The sequence below is a fragment of the Xenopus tropicalis genome, chromosome 8 (assembly GCF_000004195.4).
Source record: "Xenopus tropicalis strain Nigerian chromosome 8, UCB_Xtro_10.0, whole genome shotgun sequence".
Taxonomy (NCBI): domain Eukaryota; kingdom Metazoa; phylum Chordata; class Amphibia; order Anura; family Pipidae; genus Xenopus; species Xenopus tropicalis.
The window spans coordinates 9,927,381-9,943,103 of record NC_030684.2 but is presented as its reverse complement, the minus strand read 5'-3'; the positions used below and the strand labels follow the sequence as shown (position 1 = coordinate 9,943,103).

The 15,723-nt window shown below is 40.6% G+C and overlaps 1 protein-coding gene across 1 annotated transcript; it reads left to right on the top strand.

Annotated features, from left to right (window-relative positions):
• The first annotated feature begins 11,187 nt into the window (after positions 1 to 11,187).
• Positions 11,188 to 14,201, top strand: LOC100497665 (alpha-1,4-N-acetylglucosaminyltransferase). Its single transcript, XM_002941922.2, has 2 exons — positions 11,188 to 11,604; positions 13,035 to 14,201. The coding sequence occupies exons 1-2, from the start codon at positions 11,188 to 11,190 to the stop codon at positions 13,629 to 13,631; spliced, it is 1,014 nt and encodes a 337-aa protein (XP_002941968.1). The 3' UTR covers positions 13,632 to 14,201.
• Positions 14,202 to 15,723: the final 1,522 nt, after the last annotated feature.

Here is a 15,723-nt window from a genome sequence, read left to right as displayed (position 1 = left end):
TCATTTAACCATTAAATAAACCCAATAGGGCTGTTCTGCCCCCAATAAGGGGTAATTATATCTTAGTTGGGATCAAGTACAGGTACTGTTTTATTATTACAGAGAAAGGGGAATCATTTAACCATTAAATAAACCCAATAGGGCTGTTCTGCCCCAATAAGGGGTAATTATATCTTAGTTGGGATCAAGTACAGGTACTGTTTTATTATTACAGAGAAAAGGGAATCATTTAACCATTAAATAAACCCAATAGGGCTGTTCTGCCCCCAGTAAGGGGTAATTATATTTTAGTTGGGATCAAGTACAAGGTGACTGGCGATGGTAATTGGTGTGATTTTATCTTTATTGTTGGGGCAATTATGAAAGTGTATAAATCAGTCGCAGCTTAAAGGAGAAGGAAAGGTAAAAACTAAGTAAGCTTTATCAGAAAGGTATATGTAAATACAGCCATAATCACTCACAGAGTCCTCTATCAAAAGGAACACATGATTTCTTGTCTCCTTTTTTGTAAACATGTTCTTGGGTATCAGACTTCCTCTCTTTTAGGGCTTCTTCAGGTTTGGGGTACGAGACTGCTCAGTTCTCTCCTCTCTCCCTCCCCCCTCCCATAAGAATGCATAAGAACTCATTCCCCCCCTCCCTGGGGAATGTGTGATCTGAGCTTCCAATGGCTATAACTACAGCACAGAAGCTACAAAGACCAAGCTAAAATGGCAGCCGCAATCCTAAACAAACAAAGGGAGCTTCTAGGGCTCGTTACTCAGGTATGGTAAAGCTTTCTGCAGAATAAATACAGCATTCTAGGTGGCAGCAATGTGGTGAATCTATTGGAATCTATTGGCAGTAAAATGCCAAAAAACTGAGAAATAAAATTTTTTGACATAACTTTGCAATGTACGAGTGTTTGCTGAATTATTTTCCATACTAACCTCACTTTCCACAAGTTGTCAATATCTGCTATTAACTGGTTCCTCAGGATATCACTCCAACTTGCAGCGCAGCAGTAAAGTGTGCCTGAGTCTGAGCTTTCAGAAGGAGCCAGCGCTACACATTAGAACTGCTTTCAGCTAACCTATTGTTTCTCCTACTCCCATGTAACTGGAGGAGTCCCAAGCCGGACTTGGATTTCTTACTATTGAGTGCTATTCTGATACCTACTGGGAGCTGCTATCTTGCTCCCTTCCCATTGTTCTGCTGATCGGCTGCTGGGGGTGAGGGGGGGGGGGATATCACTCCAACTTGCAGCGCAGCAGTAAAGTGTGCCTGAAGTTTATCAGAGCACAGGTCACATGGCTGTGGCACCCTGGGAAATGAAGAATATGGCTAGCCCCATGGGAAAAACAAATTACAATGAAGGATTCTGCTGGAGAATCTCTATTAACTGATGGGTTTTCCCACGACAGTATTGCTTTCAATTACTCTCTGCAGCCGCCAAAACAACAAAACTTTCTACCCGCATCCAGATTTATTTTGTTTATTACAGCTGAAAAAGGCCGAAATCTTGGCTGAATCCTGGTAGTTTCTATAAAGAGAATTAGGGCAACTGAAACAGACATAGGGGCTACGAGCAATGGGGCACTTACCTAGGTTAAATCGTTCGTGGGCCTCCTGTCTCTCCTGATTGGTCACTGGCTGAGCATCCAAGGAATTCAGGGAGCGCAGGTGAAACACGGTATAGAGCCGGTAATGAGGGAGGTTGGACACGGGATTATCAGACAAGGAGAGGGTAGTGAGATCTTTCAATGGCTTTAATCTGGAAACATCCTGAAGCTGGAAACAGTAGAGAAGAATATAATATACACATAATATCTCAAACAAGGTGCCTTAAATGTACAAACACAGATGCAACAGGTACAAAACAAATTAACCATGGCCAGTCAGATTTTGATCAGGTATAAAGGGTTGTACACCTTTAAATTAACTTTTTGTATAATGTAGACAGCGATACTCTGAGATCATTTGCAGTTGGTCTTCGTTTTTTCATCTTTTGTGGTATTTCAGTTATTTACCTTTCTATTCAGCGGCTCTTTAGTTTGATATTTCAGCGGCTATCTGGTTGTTAGGGTCTTATGTAACCTGGCAACCAGGCAGTGGTTTGATTAAGGGAGTGGAATATGAGTAGTAGAGGGACTGAACAGGAAGTTAAGATACAAAAGTGACAATAACCATAAAATCGTTTTTTGGCTGCTGGGGGTCAGTTTCTCCTACTCACATGTAACTGGAGGAGTCCCAAGGCGGACTTGTATTTCTTACTATCGAGTGCTATTCTGATACCTACTGGGAGCTGCTATCTTGCTCCCTTCCCATTGTTCTGCTGATCGGCTGCTGGGGGTGAGGGGGGGAATATCACTCCATCTTGCAGCGCAGCAGTAAAGTGTGCCTGAGTCTGAGCTTTCAGCCAGCGCTACACATTAGAACTGCTTTCAGCTAACCTATTGTTTCTCCTACTCCCATGTAACTGGAGGAGTCCCAAGCCGGACTTGGATTTCTTACTATTGAGTGCTATTCTGATACCTACTGGGAGCTGCTATCTTGCTCCCTTCCCATTGTTCTGCTGATCGGCTGCTGGGGGTGAGGGGGGGGATATCACTCCAACTTGCAGCGCAGCAGTAAAGTGTGCCTGAGTCTGAGCTTTCAGAAGGAGCCAGCGCTACACATTAGAAGTGCTTTCGGCTAACCTATTGTTTCTCCTACTCCCATGTAACTGGAGGAGTCCCAAGCCGGACTTGGATTTCTTACTATTGAGTGCTATTCTGATACCTACTGGGAGCTGCTATCTTGCTCCCTTCCCATTGTTCTGCTGATCGGCTGCTGGGGGTGAGGGGGGGGGGATATCACTCCAACTTGCAGCGCAGCAGTAAAGTGTGCCTGAAGTTTATCAGAGCACAGGTCACATGGCTGTGGCACCCTGGGAAATGAAGAATATGGCTAGCCCCATGGGAAAAACAAATTACAATGAAGGATTCTGCTGGAGAATCTCTATTAACTGATGGGTTTTCCCACAACAGTATTGCTTTCAATTACTCTCTGCAGCCGCCAAAATAACAAAACTTTCTACCCGCATCCAGATTTATTTTGTTTATTACAGCCAGTTCAACCGCAGCCCTTTTAATGACTTCCTTGTCTAGTGTGAAGCTCCGCCCCTTTTGCTTTCTGAGCCCTCCCTCTCTCTCGGACTATGATGACCTTAAAAATGTATCTCCTGATGGATTTTTATTTGTAGCAGAGGCAGTGAGCATGCCCAGTAGGCACCTCTTTGATAGTTGGAGAGAGAGAGAAGGAGGGTGCAGAAATCAAAAGGGGGCAGAGCTTAACACTAGAAAAGGAAGTCAGTAAAAGAGCTGCAGTTTAGAAGCTTGTATTAGAGAAACAAAATAAATATGCATGCAGGGAGAAAGGTATGTTATTCTGGGGGCTGTACAGAGTAATCTAGGGGATTTTAAAATTAAAAGGCTTACTTATACTTTAACACTGATGAAAACATGACTTGAGTACTTTTGTGTGCAGACAGCCAGATGAATGTGTGTGTGTGTTTGAGAGAGAGCAGAGAAAGAGATGAATTTTGATGCAGTTTTGGTTACTGTATTAGCACTACAGTCTAGTAAGAGTCTACGCCCAGAGTTGACTGAGCACGTGCAGTGCCACTGACACCAAGGAGGGAATTAGCCATAAACTAAATGCAATGAAACTACAGTGTGCAGCTTCAGAAGCACAGATCTGCTCTATCATAGGGTTTCTGCACCACTGTTTGTTGCAGGAAGTCATGTGCCTTGTAAGCTTTAATACAGTGAGCCCAGTAAGAGACTACAGCTTACTGAGCACGTGCAGTGCCACTGACACTATGGAGGAGGTTAGGCATAAACAAAATGCAGCAAAACTACAATGTACAGCTTCAGGGCACAGATCTGTACTGTCACAGGGGTTTCTGCGCCACTGCTTTTTTTTTTACAACACCCAAACTCTCCACACTTCTTTGCCCTTTAGCGGAGCAGGCTGCTTGTGCTTTTCTAAGTGATCCTGCCCCCCGTCTTTTTGTGGCGCCGCTCCGAACCCCCCAATTTTTCCATTGACTTTGACAACCACTCTTACAGCTTTGAAGCTGCACCCCCCTAACTTAAATAACATAATAATGGGGTCACCCCGAATGAAACAGCAACATTTGTTGGATGACCCCCACAGTGGGAGGGGCCAACAACAGCCAATCAAATTTCACCCATTGACTATTATGGGGAAATTGAAACTGCTGCCAGTCTTACAGCTTTGAGGCCACACTCCCCAAACTTGAATCACACAGTCATGGGCTCAGCCTGAATAAAAATATGATGATTGTTGGATGCCCAAAAGTGGGCGGAGCTGTGAACAGCCAATCAGATTTTACCTATTGAATTGGCAGAAATCCAACCTGCTGCCAGTCTCACAGTAATAACACCGGGGCCCCAAAACTTTGCAGGGTTAGGCTCCAGGTGACTGCAGTTCAAGGTTAGAAAAAGTGGGTGGAGCCACCAACAGCCAATCAGATTTTACCTATTGACTTTCAATGGGGAAATCCAACCTGCTGCCAGTCTCACAGTAATAACACCGGGGCCCCCAAACTTTTTACAGTTGGTCACTAGGGGATTGCAGTTTTGGTTTTGAAAAAGTGGGTGGAGCCACCAACAGCCAATCATTTTTGACCTATTGAATTTGATTGGTTTGATGCCAGGGTTCCCAAACTGCACAGTCAGTCATTGGGCGACTTCGTACTCAAGGTTAGAAAAAGTGGGCGGGGCCACCAAAAGCCAATCACATTTCTTTCATTGTTTTCAGTGGGGAAATTTTAACTGCTGCCGTTCTCACATGTTTAATGTCAGGGTCCCCAAACTTTGCACAGTTTGTCACTGGGTGACTACATTTCAAGTTTAGAAAAGTGGGCGGGATCAACAACAGCCAATCAGACCTCACCTATAGACTTCATATGTTTAAATTTATACGGCTGCCATTCTTTAACTATTAATACTAATGTCCCCAAACTTTGCAGAGCAGAGTCACCAACAGCCAATCCATTTCCACCCATTTCATTGGTTTATATTTAAACTGATGCCATTATTTAAGTATTAATTCCAGGGTTGTGTGGGTTGAGTCCCCAAACTTGGCAAAGTTGGTCACTGGGGGACTGCAGCTCATAAAAAGGAAAAATGGGTTGGGCCACTAACAGCCAATCAGATTTCATCCATTGAATTATATTGGTTTAAATATAAAATGTTGCCATTCTCTTTATGCCAGGGTGCCACTGTTTGTCACCAGGTGACTCCGACTCAAGGTTAGAAAAACTGGGCGGAGCCACCAGCCACCAATCACAATTCACCTACAGGCTTGGTTTAAATTTAAACTGCTGCCATTCTTTAACTATAAATCCCAGGGTCCCTAAACTTTGCAGAGTTAGTCACTGGGTTACTGCAGTTCCAGGTTAGAAAAAGTGGGCGGAGCCACCAACTGCCAATCAGATGTCACTCATTGACTTTCAGTGGGGAAATTTAAATCGCTGCCATTCAGACACTATTAAAACCAGAGTCCCCAAACTTTGTCCAGTGGGTTTTACTATATAACTGTGGTCCAAGTTTAGAGAAAGTGGGCGGAGCCAACTACAGCCAATCAGATTTAATTCAGTGACTTCACCTTTTTAAACCCAACATAAAGTTTGTTCTCAAACTTCCCTTTCTAGTTAAAAAACAGTTATTAAATCCAGTAACAAAAGTAATAGTAATTAATCCCAACTAAGATATAATTACCCCTTATTTGGGGGCAGAACAGCCCTATTGGGTTTATTTAATGGTTAAATGATTCCCTTTTCTCTGTAATAATAAAACAGTACCTGTACTTGATCCCAACTAAGATATAATTACCCCTTATTGGGGCAGAACAGCCCTATTGGGTTTATTTAATGGTTAAATGATTCCCTTTTCTCTGTAATAATAAAACAGTACCTGTACTTGATCCCAACTAAGATATAATTACCCCTTATTGGGGCAGAACAGCCCTATTGGGTTTATTTAATGGTTAAATGATTCCCTTTTCTCTGTAATAATAAAACAGTACCTGTACTTGATCCCAACTAAGATATAATTACCCCTTATTGGGGGCAGAACAGCCCTATTGGGTTTATTTAATGGTTAAATGATTCCCTTTTCTCTGTAATAATAAAACAATACCTGTACTTGATCCCAACTAAGATATAATTACCCCTTATTGGGGCAGAACAGCCCTATTGGGTTTATTTAATGGTTAAATGATTCCCTTTTCTCTGTAATAATAAAACAGTACCTGTACTTGATCCCAACTAAGATATAATTACCCCTTATTGGGGCAGAACAGCCCTATTGGGTTTATTTAATGGTTAAATGATTCCCTTTTCTCTGTAATAATAAAACAGTACCTGTACTTGATCCCAACTAAGATATAATTACCCCTTATTGGGGCAGAACAGCCCTATTGGGTTTATTTAATGGTTAAATGATTCCCTTTTCTCTGTAATAATAAAACAGTACCTGTACTTGATCCCAACTAAGATATAATTACCCCTTATTGGGGCAGAACAGCCCTATTGGGTTTATTTAATGGTTAAATGATTCCCTTTTCTCTGTAATAATAAAACAGTACCTGTACTTGATCCCAACTAAGATATAATTACCCCTTATTGGGGCAGAACAGCCCTATTGGGTTTATTTAATGGTTAAATGATTCCCTTTTCTCTGTAATAATAAAACAGTACCTGTACTTGATCCCAACTAAGATATAATTACCCCTTATTGGGGGCAGAACAGCCCTATTGGGTTTATTTCATGGTTAAATGATTCCCTTTTCTCTGTAATAATAAAACAGTACCTGTACTTGATCCCAACTAAGATATAATTACCCCTTATTGGGGCAGAACAGCCCTATTGGGTTTATTTAATGGTTAAATGATTCCCTTTTCTCTGTAATAATAAAACAGTACCTGTACTTGATCCCAACTAAGATATAATTACCCCTTATTGGGGCAGAACAGCCCTATTGGGTTTATTTAATGGTTAAATGATTCCCTTTTCTCTGTAATAATAAAACAGTACCTGTACTTGATCCCAACTAAGATATAATTACCCCTTATTGGGGCAGAACAGCCCTATTGGGTTTATTTAATGGTTAAATGATTCCCTTTTCTCTGTAATAATAAAACAGTACCTGTACTTGATCCCAACTAAGATATAATTACCCCTTATTGGGGGCAGAACAGTCCTATTGGGTTTATTTCATGGTTAAATGATTCCCTTTTCTCTGTAATAATAAAACAGTACCTGTACTTGATCCCAACTAAGATATAATTACCCCTTATTGGGGCAGAACAGCCCTATTGGGTTTATTTAATGGTTAAATGATTCCCTTTTCTCTGTAATAATAAAACAGTACCTGTACTTGATCCCAACTAAGATATAATTACCCCTTATTGGGGGCAGAACAGCCCTATTGGGTTTATTTCATGGTTAAATGATTCCCTTTTCTCTGTAATAATAAAACAGTACCTGTACTTGATCCCAACTAAGATATAATTACCCCTTATTGGGGGCAGAACAGCCCTATTGGGTTTATTTCATGGTTAAATGATTCCCTTTTCTCTGTAATAATAAAACAGTACCTGTACTTGATCCCAACTAAGATATAATTCATCCTTATTAGAGGTAAAACTATCCTTTTGGGCTTATTTAATGTTTAAATAATTTCCTAATAGAGTTAAAGCAAGAGATTCAAATTATGGAAGGATCCCTTATCCGGAAAACCCCATGTCCCGAGCGTTCTAGACAACAGGTCCCATACCTGTACAACATTTCTGCCCTAATTCTTTAGTTAAGCTTTCTTTCTCCTTTAATCCACTTTTCCTCTCCCAATGGAATGACGTGGGACAGACCCACCCATATACAGATATATATAGTTACGCATGATATATCCTCCATTAAGGGATAATGACAACTGTGACTTATTTATTTAACACGACCATTACTTTTTTTTTTTTTTTTACACGACCACAACTTTTTTTTTTTGCCGCAACCGCAACCTTTTTCCTCACTCTGCAAACTTAGGGGCAGATTTACTAACGTATGAACGCTCCGAACGCGTCTTTTTTGTAATGAGCGTATTTTTTGCGACAATTTCGTACCTTTCGTGCGATATTTTCGCAACTAATGCGATTTTTTTCATAAGCATATTCGTGATATTTGCGATCTTCAGAAATTTTCTTATCCAAACCTTTGAAATCAAATAATCAGAATACATGTGATAGAATAGTGGCGTTAATAAGAACATCATTTGTTAGCGTAAACATTCATTTTCAACCACATCCTCTATTATTCAACAGTCTTTACCCATCAATAAGATATTTGTTTTGGAACTCTGTTTCAAAGGCTTGCCTTAGTCTTGTTAGTGCTTGAACCGCGTAAAAAGGCGCGACGGCGGGGGCGTATATTATTGTTATGCCTCATTTTAATTGTTAGTTAAATAATGGGATTGAAAAGTAAAGTAAAAGTAGTTGTAATCCCTTTCAAAATAAGTGCTGCTCTCAGATATGGGAAATGAAAGGGTGCGGTTGACGACTCATATAAACAAGGTAACACATTAATAGCAATTGGATCTGACATCCTAATAAACCTGATATCCTGAAAGCAGGGTTGATTCTACCTCAACTTCCGCCTATGGCAGCTACACAATGCTGATGTTGCCTGGAAACCTGTAAGAACCTGTTATATATTAAGTTCCTCTTCTTAGCTCCTGAGATCCTGTGTTCCTGTATCCCAAAAACCTCGCTCCTGAAGCCTGTAAGTCTGTTTCTGCATTGCCCTTGTCCCCTTTATTCTGATTCCCCACTATTGACCTGTTATAGGGTTCCTGTTTGCTGCCTGCCCTGACCCTTTGCCTTTCCTAGCACTTTGTTTGATTGCTGCCTGCCCTGACCCTGTGCCTTTCCTAGCATTTTGTTTGATTGCTGCCTGCCCCGACCCTGTGCCTTCCCTAGCACTTTGTTTGATTGCTGCCTGCCCTGACCCTGTGCCTTTCCTAGCACTTTGTTTGATTGCTGCCTGCCCTGACCCTGTACCTTTCCTAGCACTTTGTTTGATTGCTGCCTGCCCTAACCCTGTGCCTTTCCTAGCACTTTGTTTGATTGCTGCCTGCCCCGATCCTGTGCCTTCCCTAGCACTTTGTTTGATTGCTGCCTGCCCCGACCCTGTACCTTTCCTAGCACTTTGTTTGATTGCTGCCTGCCCTGACCCTGTGCCTTTCCTAGCACTTTGTTTGATTGCTGCCTGCCCCGACCCTGTACTTTCCCTAGCACTTTGTTTGATTGCTGCTTGCCCGGACCCTGTGCCTTTCCTAGCACTTTGTTTGATTGCTGCCTGCCCTGACCCTGTGCCTTCCCTAGCACTTTGTTTGATTGCTGCCTGCCTTGACCCTGTGCCTTTCCTAGCACTTTGTTTGATTGCTGCCTGCCCTGACCCTGTGCCTTCCCTAGCACTTTGTTTGATTGCTGCCTGCCCCGACCCTGTACCTTCCCTAGCACTTTGTTTGATTGCTGCCTGCCCCGATCCTGTGCCTTTCCTAGGACTTTGTTTGATTGCTGCCTGCCCTGACCCTGTGCCTTTCCTAGCACTTTGTTTGATTGCTGCCTGCCCCGATCCTGTGCCTTTCCTAGCACTTTGTTTGATTGCTGCCTGCCCTGACCCTGTGCCTTTCCTAGCACTTTGTTTGATTGCTGCCTGCCCTGACCCTGTGCCTTTCCTAGCACTTTGTTTGATTGCTGCCTGCCCCAACCAACAACTTTGTTTTCTGCCTCCTCTTTTACATTTACAGGTCCGTATAGTTTAGTTAAACGTTATTAAATCCTTGCTGAAAGATGAAAAGCCTCAATATGTATGTGAGTGGTTGCTCAGCCTTCCTATTGGTTAATTCAGTAGAAATAAAGTAAAAATACTGTAGTGCGGCAAAATATTGCCACACTGTGTTTCATGGGTGGGAGATCAGAATGATACCTGGACATGGGGGTCTCGGACAATGTAAACATTCCTGCTGATTGGTGGGCATAGAACTGCCCTGTTTGGTACCATTAGGAAGCATTTGATCTCTTTATAGCAGATATTTTATGTATGAGATTCTGAACCCCAAGTTAGCGGGAATATGGAGATACAGGTATGGGATCCCTTATCCGGAAACCCGTTATCCAGAAAGTTCCGAATTACGGAAAGGCCATCTCCCATAGACTCCATTATAAGCAAATAATTCTAATTTTTAAAAATGATTTCCTTTTCTCTGTAATAATAAAACTGTACCTGTACTTGATCCCAACTAAGATATAATTACCCCTTATTGGGGGCAGAACAGCCCTATTGGGTTTATTTAATGGTTAAATGATTCCCTTTTCTCTGTAATAATAAAACAGTACCTGTACTTGATCCCAACTAAGATATAATTACCCCTTATTGGGGCAGAACAGCCCTATTGGGTTTATTTCATGGTTAAATGATTCCCTTTTCTCTGTAATAATAAAACAGTACCTGTACTTGATCCCAACTAAGATATAATTACCCCTTATTGGGGCAGAACAGCCCTATTGGGTTTATTTAATGGTTAAATGATTCCCTTTTCTCTGTAATAATAAAACAGTACCTGTACTTGATCCCAACTAAGATATAATTACCCCTTATTGGGGCAGAACAGCCCTATTGGGTTTATTTAATGGTTAAATGATTCCCTTTTCTCTGTAATAATAAAACAGTACCTGTACTTGATCCCAACTAAGATATAATTACCCCTTATTGGGGGCAAAACAAGCCTATTGGGTTTATTCAATATGTAAATGATTTTTAGCAGACTTAAGTTATGGAGATCCAAATTACGGAAAGATCCCTTATCCGGAAAACCCCAGGTCCAGAGCATTCTGGATAATAGGTCCCATATCTGTACTTCTGTAATCCTTTACATGTTGTTCAGTACTGACCGTTAACCCCACTTTCTTTTATTAATAAACTGCTTTTGGCTTCCTAGATAACTGACTCAGCCCCGGACAGTCTTGTAGCAAGACAAATGCACCACCTATATATTTATAAATACAAATAAATATCACAAGTCGTTGCATTACTTTCTCATCGTATTCTTTTCTTCTCTCTTCCAGTGTGATTCCCCCAAGTCATGGCCACAAAAGTAAATATATTTGCAATTTTACTGTGTCTGGCCCTTATTGTCTTTGTCTATGAGATCAATGAAACGGAGACGGTTGTCAAGTACATACCGTTTTTTTTCTACCCTACAAACTTCACTCTCGACGACGTCTTATCCCCGGGAAATGGCATTTTCTTTATAGAGACCACAGACCGGATGGACCCCCCCTCCCTAGTGCTCTGTGCGGTTGAGTCGGCAGCCCGTATTAACCCCGACAGGCCCGTGGCTTTCTTCATGAAGGGGTTACCTGATATAAACTCAGCAGAAGGACAAAACCGAGCAAGAAACAGTTTTCCAACCCTTGCACCTTATAACAATATCTACTTTTTCCCTCTCCGGATGGAGCTTTTGCTTAGCGATACACCCCTCCTGCCTTGGTATCAGAAGGTATGTACATGCGCTTGTTTTATTTTTGTAAATCCTACCATTTAAAGGGGCGGTTCACCTTTGTGTTAACTTTTATTATGTTATGGAGTTCTAAGCAACTTCTTCATTATTTTTTTTTTATTATTTTGAAATTATTTTTTTTATAGCTTTTTCATTATTTCCCTTCTTCTTCTGACTCTTTCCAACTTTCAAATGGGGGTCACTGACCCCGGCAACCCAAAAAAAAAAATATTTCCCGCTACAATTTTATTGTTATTGTTAATTTTTATTAATTAACTTTCTATTCAAACCCTCTATTATTCATATTCCAGTCTCTAAGTCAAACCACTTCCTGGTTGCTAAGGTCATTTGAACCCTAGCAACCAGATAACTGCTGCAATTCCAAGTGAAATTCCACTGAAAAATGAAATAACCTGACCCTGGCAACCAAAAAAACCCTATTGCTCTGTAATGGTACAATTTTGTTATTGTTTTTTATTAATTATCTTTCTATTCAGACCCTCTGCTATTCATATTCCAGTCTCTAATTCAAACCACTTCCTGGTTACTAAGGTCATTTGAATCCTAGCAACCAGATAACTGCTGAAATTCCAAGTGAGAATCATTATTGTTACAGGGTTTCTATATTGGTACCCAATGGAATTGACCCTAGTGTCTAAATACTGTAAACTCCAATAGGGCAGGGACTGATAGGGAATGATAATAATCTAGATACTGGTTATAAGCCATTTGCTTCGGCATATAATGTAATTGTATAATGTTAACTCTTACCCCATAACTAGAGCTGATTTACCTTCTAAATTTTGTAAAATATAAAAACCCTAAAGATCATAGAATAGTACAAGTATGGGACCTGTTATCCAGAATGCTTGGGACCTGGGGTTTTCCGGATAAGGGATCTTTCTGTAATTTGGATCTCCATAACTTGTCTGCTAAAAATCATTTAAATATTGAATAAACCCAATAGGGCTGTTCTGCCCCAATAAGGGGTAATTATATCTTAGTTGGGATCAAGTACAGGTACTGTTTTATTATTACAGAGAAAAGGGAATCATTTAACCATTAAATAAACCCAATAGGGCTGTTCTGCCCCAATAAGGGGTAATTATATCTTAGTTGGGATCAAGTACAGGTACTGTTTTATTATTACAGAGAAAAGGGAATCATTTAACCATTAAATAAACCCAATAGGGCTGTTCTGCCCCAATAAGGGGTAATTATATCTTAGTTGGGATCAAGTGCAGGTACTGTTTTATTATTACACAGAAAAAAGGAAATCAGTTTTAAAAATTAGAATTATTTGCTTATATTGGAGTCTATGGGAGATGGCCTTTCCGTAATTTGGAACTTTCTTGATAATCGGTTTCCGGATAAGGAATCCCATACCTGTACTTGTATTCCCTTAATCTATGTTTTAATTTTACTTGCAGGTTAATCCTGAGAAAGAAGTTCACTGGACCCACGTCAGCTCAGATGCCTCCAGGTTGGCTCTGATGTATAAATATGGTGGCCTTTATATGGACATTGATGTTATATCATTACGGCCTGTTCCAGTAGAAAACTTCCTAGTAGCCGAGAGCTCTCAGATCTCCAGCAATGGCGTCTTTGGCTTTGACTCTCATAGAGACTTCACTTGGACATGCATGGAAGACTTTGTCAAGAATTATAATGGAGCAATTAGGGGGCATCAAGGACCAGCCCTCTTCACTAGAGTCTTTAAGCAATTTTATTGTGATATTCCTCCATTCAAGGGCGACGAAGATCTCAAGTGTGGAAACATCTCGTTCTTAAACCCTCGACGATTCTATCCGATAGACTGGATGAAGTTCTTTGATATATGGAAAGCTATTCCAGCTTTCAACAAGTCTTACGCTTTACATCTGTTTAATTCTGCTCATCGTTATAAGCGTAGGGTAATGGTTCCAGGAAGCAACACGTTGGTGGAACATCTTTACATTCAGAATTGTCCTCTTACTTATCAAGCTGTTTTGGAGAAAAGAAATACCCACCTTACCAACGTGCTATAAATATAGACCGCTCTGTATGCCCTGTATATAAAAGCTCTGTATACTCAGCATCTTTGTTTGTTTTGCCAAGTGCAACAAAAATACTTGGGCATACTGAGCAGGCATCTATTACACTAATCATGTATACCTCAACTAATCTAAGGACCGGGTCAACCAGGATCAAAAGTGTCCAAAAGTCTGAAGACTTTTGAGATTTTGGATACATCTCTTTAATTCTGCTCATCGTTATAAGCATACGGTAATGGTTCCAGGAAGCAACACGTTGGTGGAACATCTTTATATTCAGAATTGTCCTGTTACTTATCAAGCTGTTTTGGAGAAAAGAAGTACCCATGGGTCCTTCACACCGATTTGGTGGCTTATCTGCCCCTAACTGTGCCCTAGGCACCTACCTACCCCTAATTCCAGCTCAGGGAAGGGTCTGGAGAGCCAAGGGGCAACTTTTATCAATCTTTGTATAACCAGCTTTAGTCCTGTGTATGTTTTGAAATAGTAAAAAAATGCAGCAACTAAGAGGAAACAGAAGGATCATTGTTGCAAGCCATGCATGAACTTGGTTGTTTAAAAAGTTTAAAATAGGACAGATACAAAACAAATAAGGTGTGCCGTTCCATCCACTTGCCTTTCATGCAAGAGAGCATGCAGTAAATTCCAAGCCAAGGGGCTGTCCAATCAGTCCTGCAATGGCACTGTGTGTCTGCTGTTTGGAATGCGCCATTCATGCCCCTGTGCCCCCCCCCAATTCAATTCTTGAACGTTAGGTGTGTATGATACACAGGCAGCCGAGAAAATTCATGTGCGCTATTTTCATGTTAGGGGTCCTGAGCCACATACTTTGTTAAATCTGTGCATATTGGGCATCAAACTGTTCAGAAGACCCTTGTTGTTCATGAATAGAGTGTTTCCCTTTGTATGTAAGAGATTGTGCAAAATAAATGTGCCAAATTGCAATATTTTCAGTTGAAATGTCATAAAATTAGCAAAGCTTTGCAGTTTGATAGTTTTGAGTAGAAAGACATCTTTACCCATTTTGGATTCGTCAGAATGTGTACTTTCCAAAACTATATAAAACTTTATACGCACATTTTCATTTTAGGGTCCCTGCATGCCACATACTTAGGTACACCTACACAAACTGGGCATCAAACTGCTTAGTAGACCCCTGGCTTCCATTTTTAAGATGTTTGATCTTGGTACATAAAGGTTTGTTGGAGACAACCTGCTGTAAAATTAAAGCTCTGATTTTTTAGAAACATCATTAAAACCACTAACTTTAGCAAAGCTTTGCAGTCTGATAGTTTCTCTCCCGTAGACTCCATTTTAATCAAACAATTCAGAACTTTAAAACTGATTTCCTTTTTCTCTGTAGTAATAAAACAGTGCCTGTACTTGATCCCAACTAAGATATAATTACCCCTTATTGGGGGCAGAACAGCCCTATTGGGTTTATTTCATGGTTAAATGATTCCCTTTTCTCTGTAATAATAAAACAGTACCTGTACTTGATCCCAACTAAGATATAATTACCCCTTACTGGGGGCAGAACAGCCCTATTGGGTTTATTTCATGGTTAAATGATTTCCTTTTCTCTGTAATAATAAAACAGTACCTGTACTTGATCCCAACTAAGATATAATTACCCCTTATTGGGGGCAGAACAGCCCTATTGGGTTTATTTCATGGTTAAATGATTCCCTTTTCTCTGTAATAATAAAACAGTACCTGTACTTGATCCCAACTAAGATATAATTACCCCTTATTGGGGGCAGAACAGCCCTATTGGGTTTATTAAATGGTTAAATGATTCCCTTTTCTCTGTAATAATAAAACAGTGCCTGTACTTGATCCCAACTAAGATATAATTACCCCTTATTGGGGCAGAACAGCCCTATTGGGTTTATTTAATGGTTAAATGATTCCCTTTTCTCTGTAATAATAAAACAGTACCTGTACTTGATCCCAACTAAGATATAATTACCCCTTATTGGGGGCAGAACAGCCCTATTGGGTTTAATTAATGTTTTATTGATTTCTTAGTAGACTTATTCAGAATACCCTTGGTACCGAGCATTCTGGATAATGGGTCCTATAC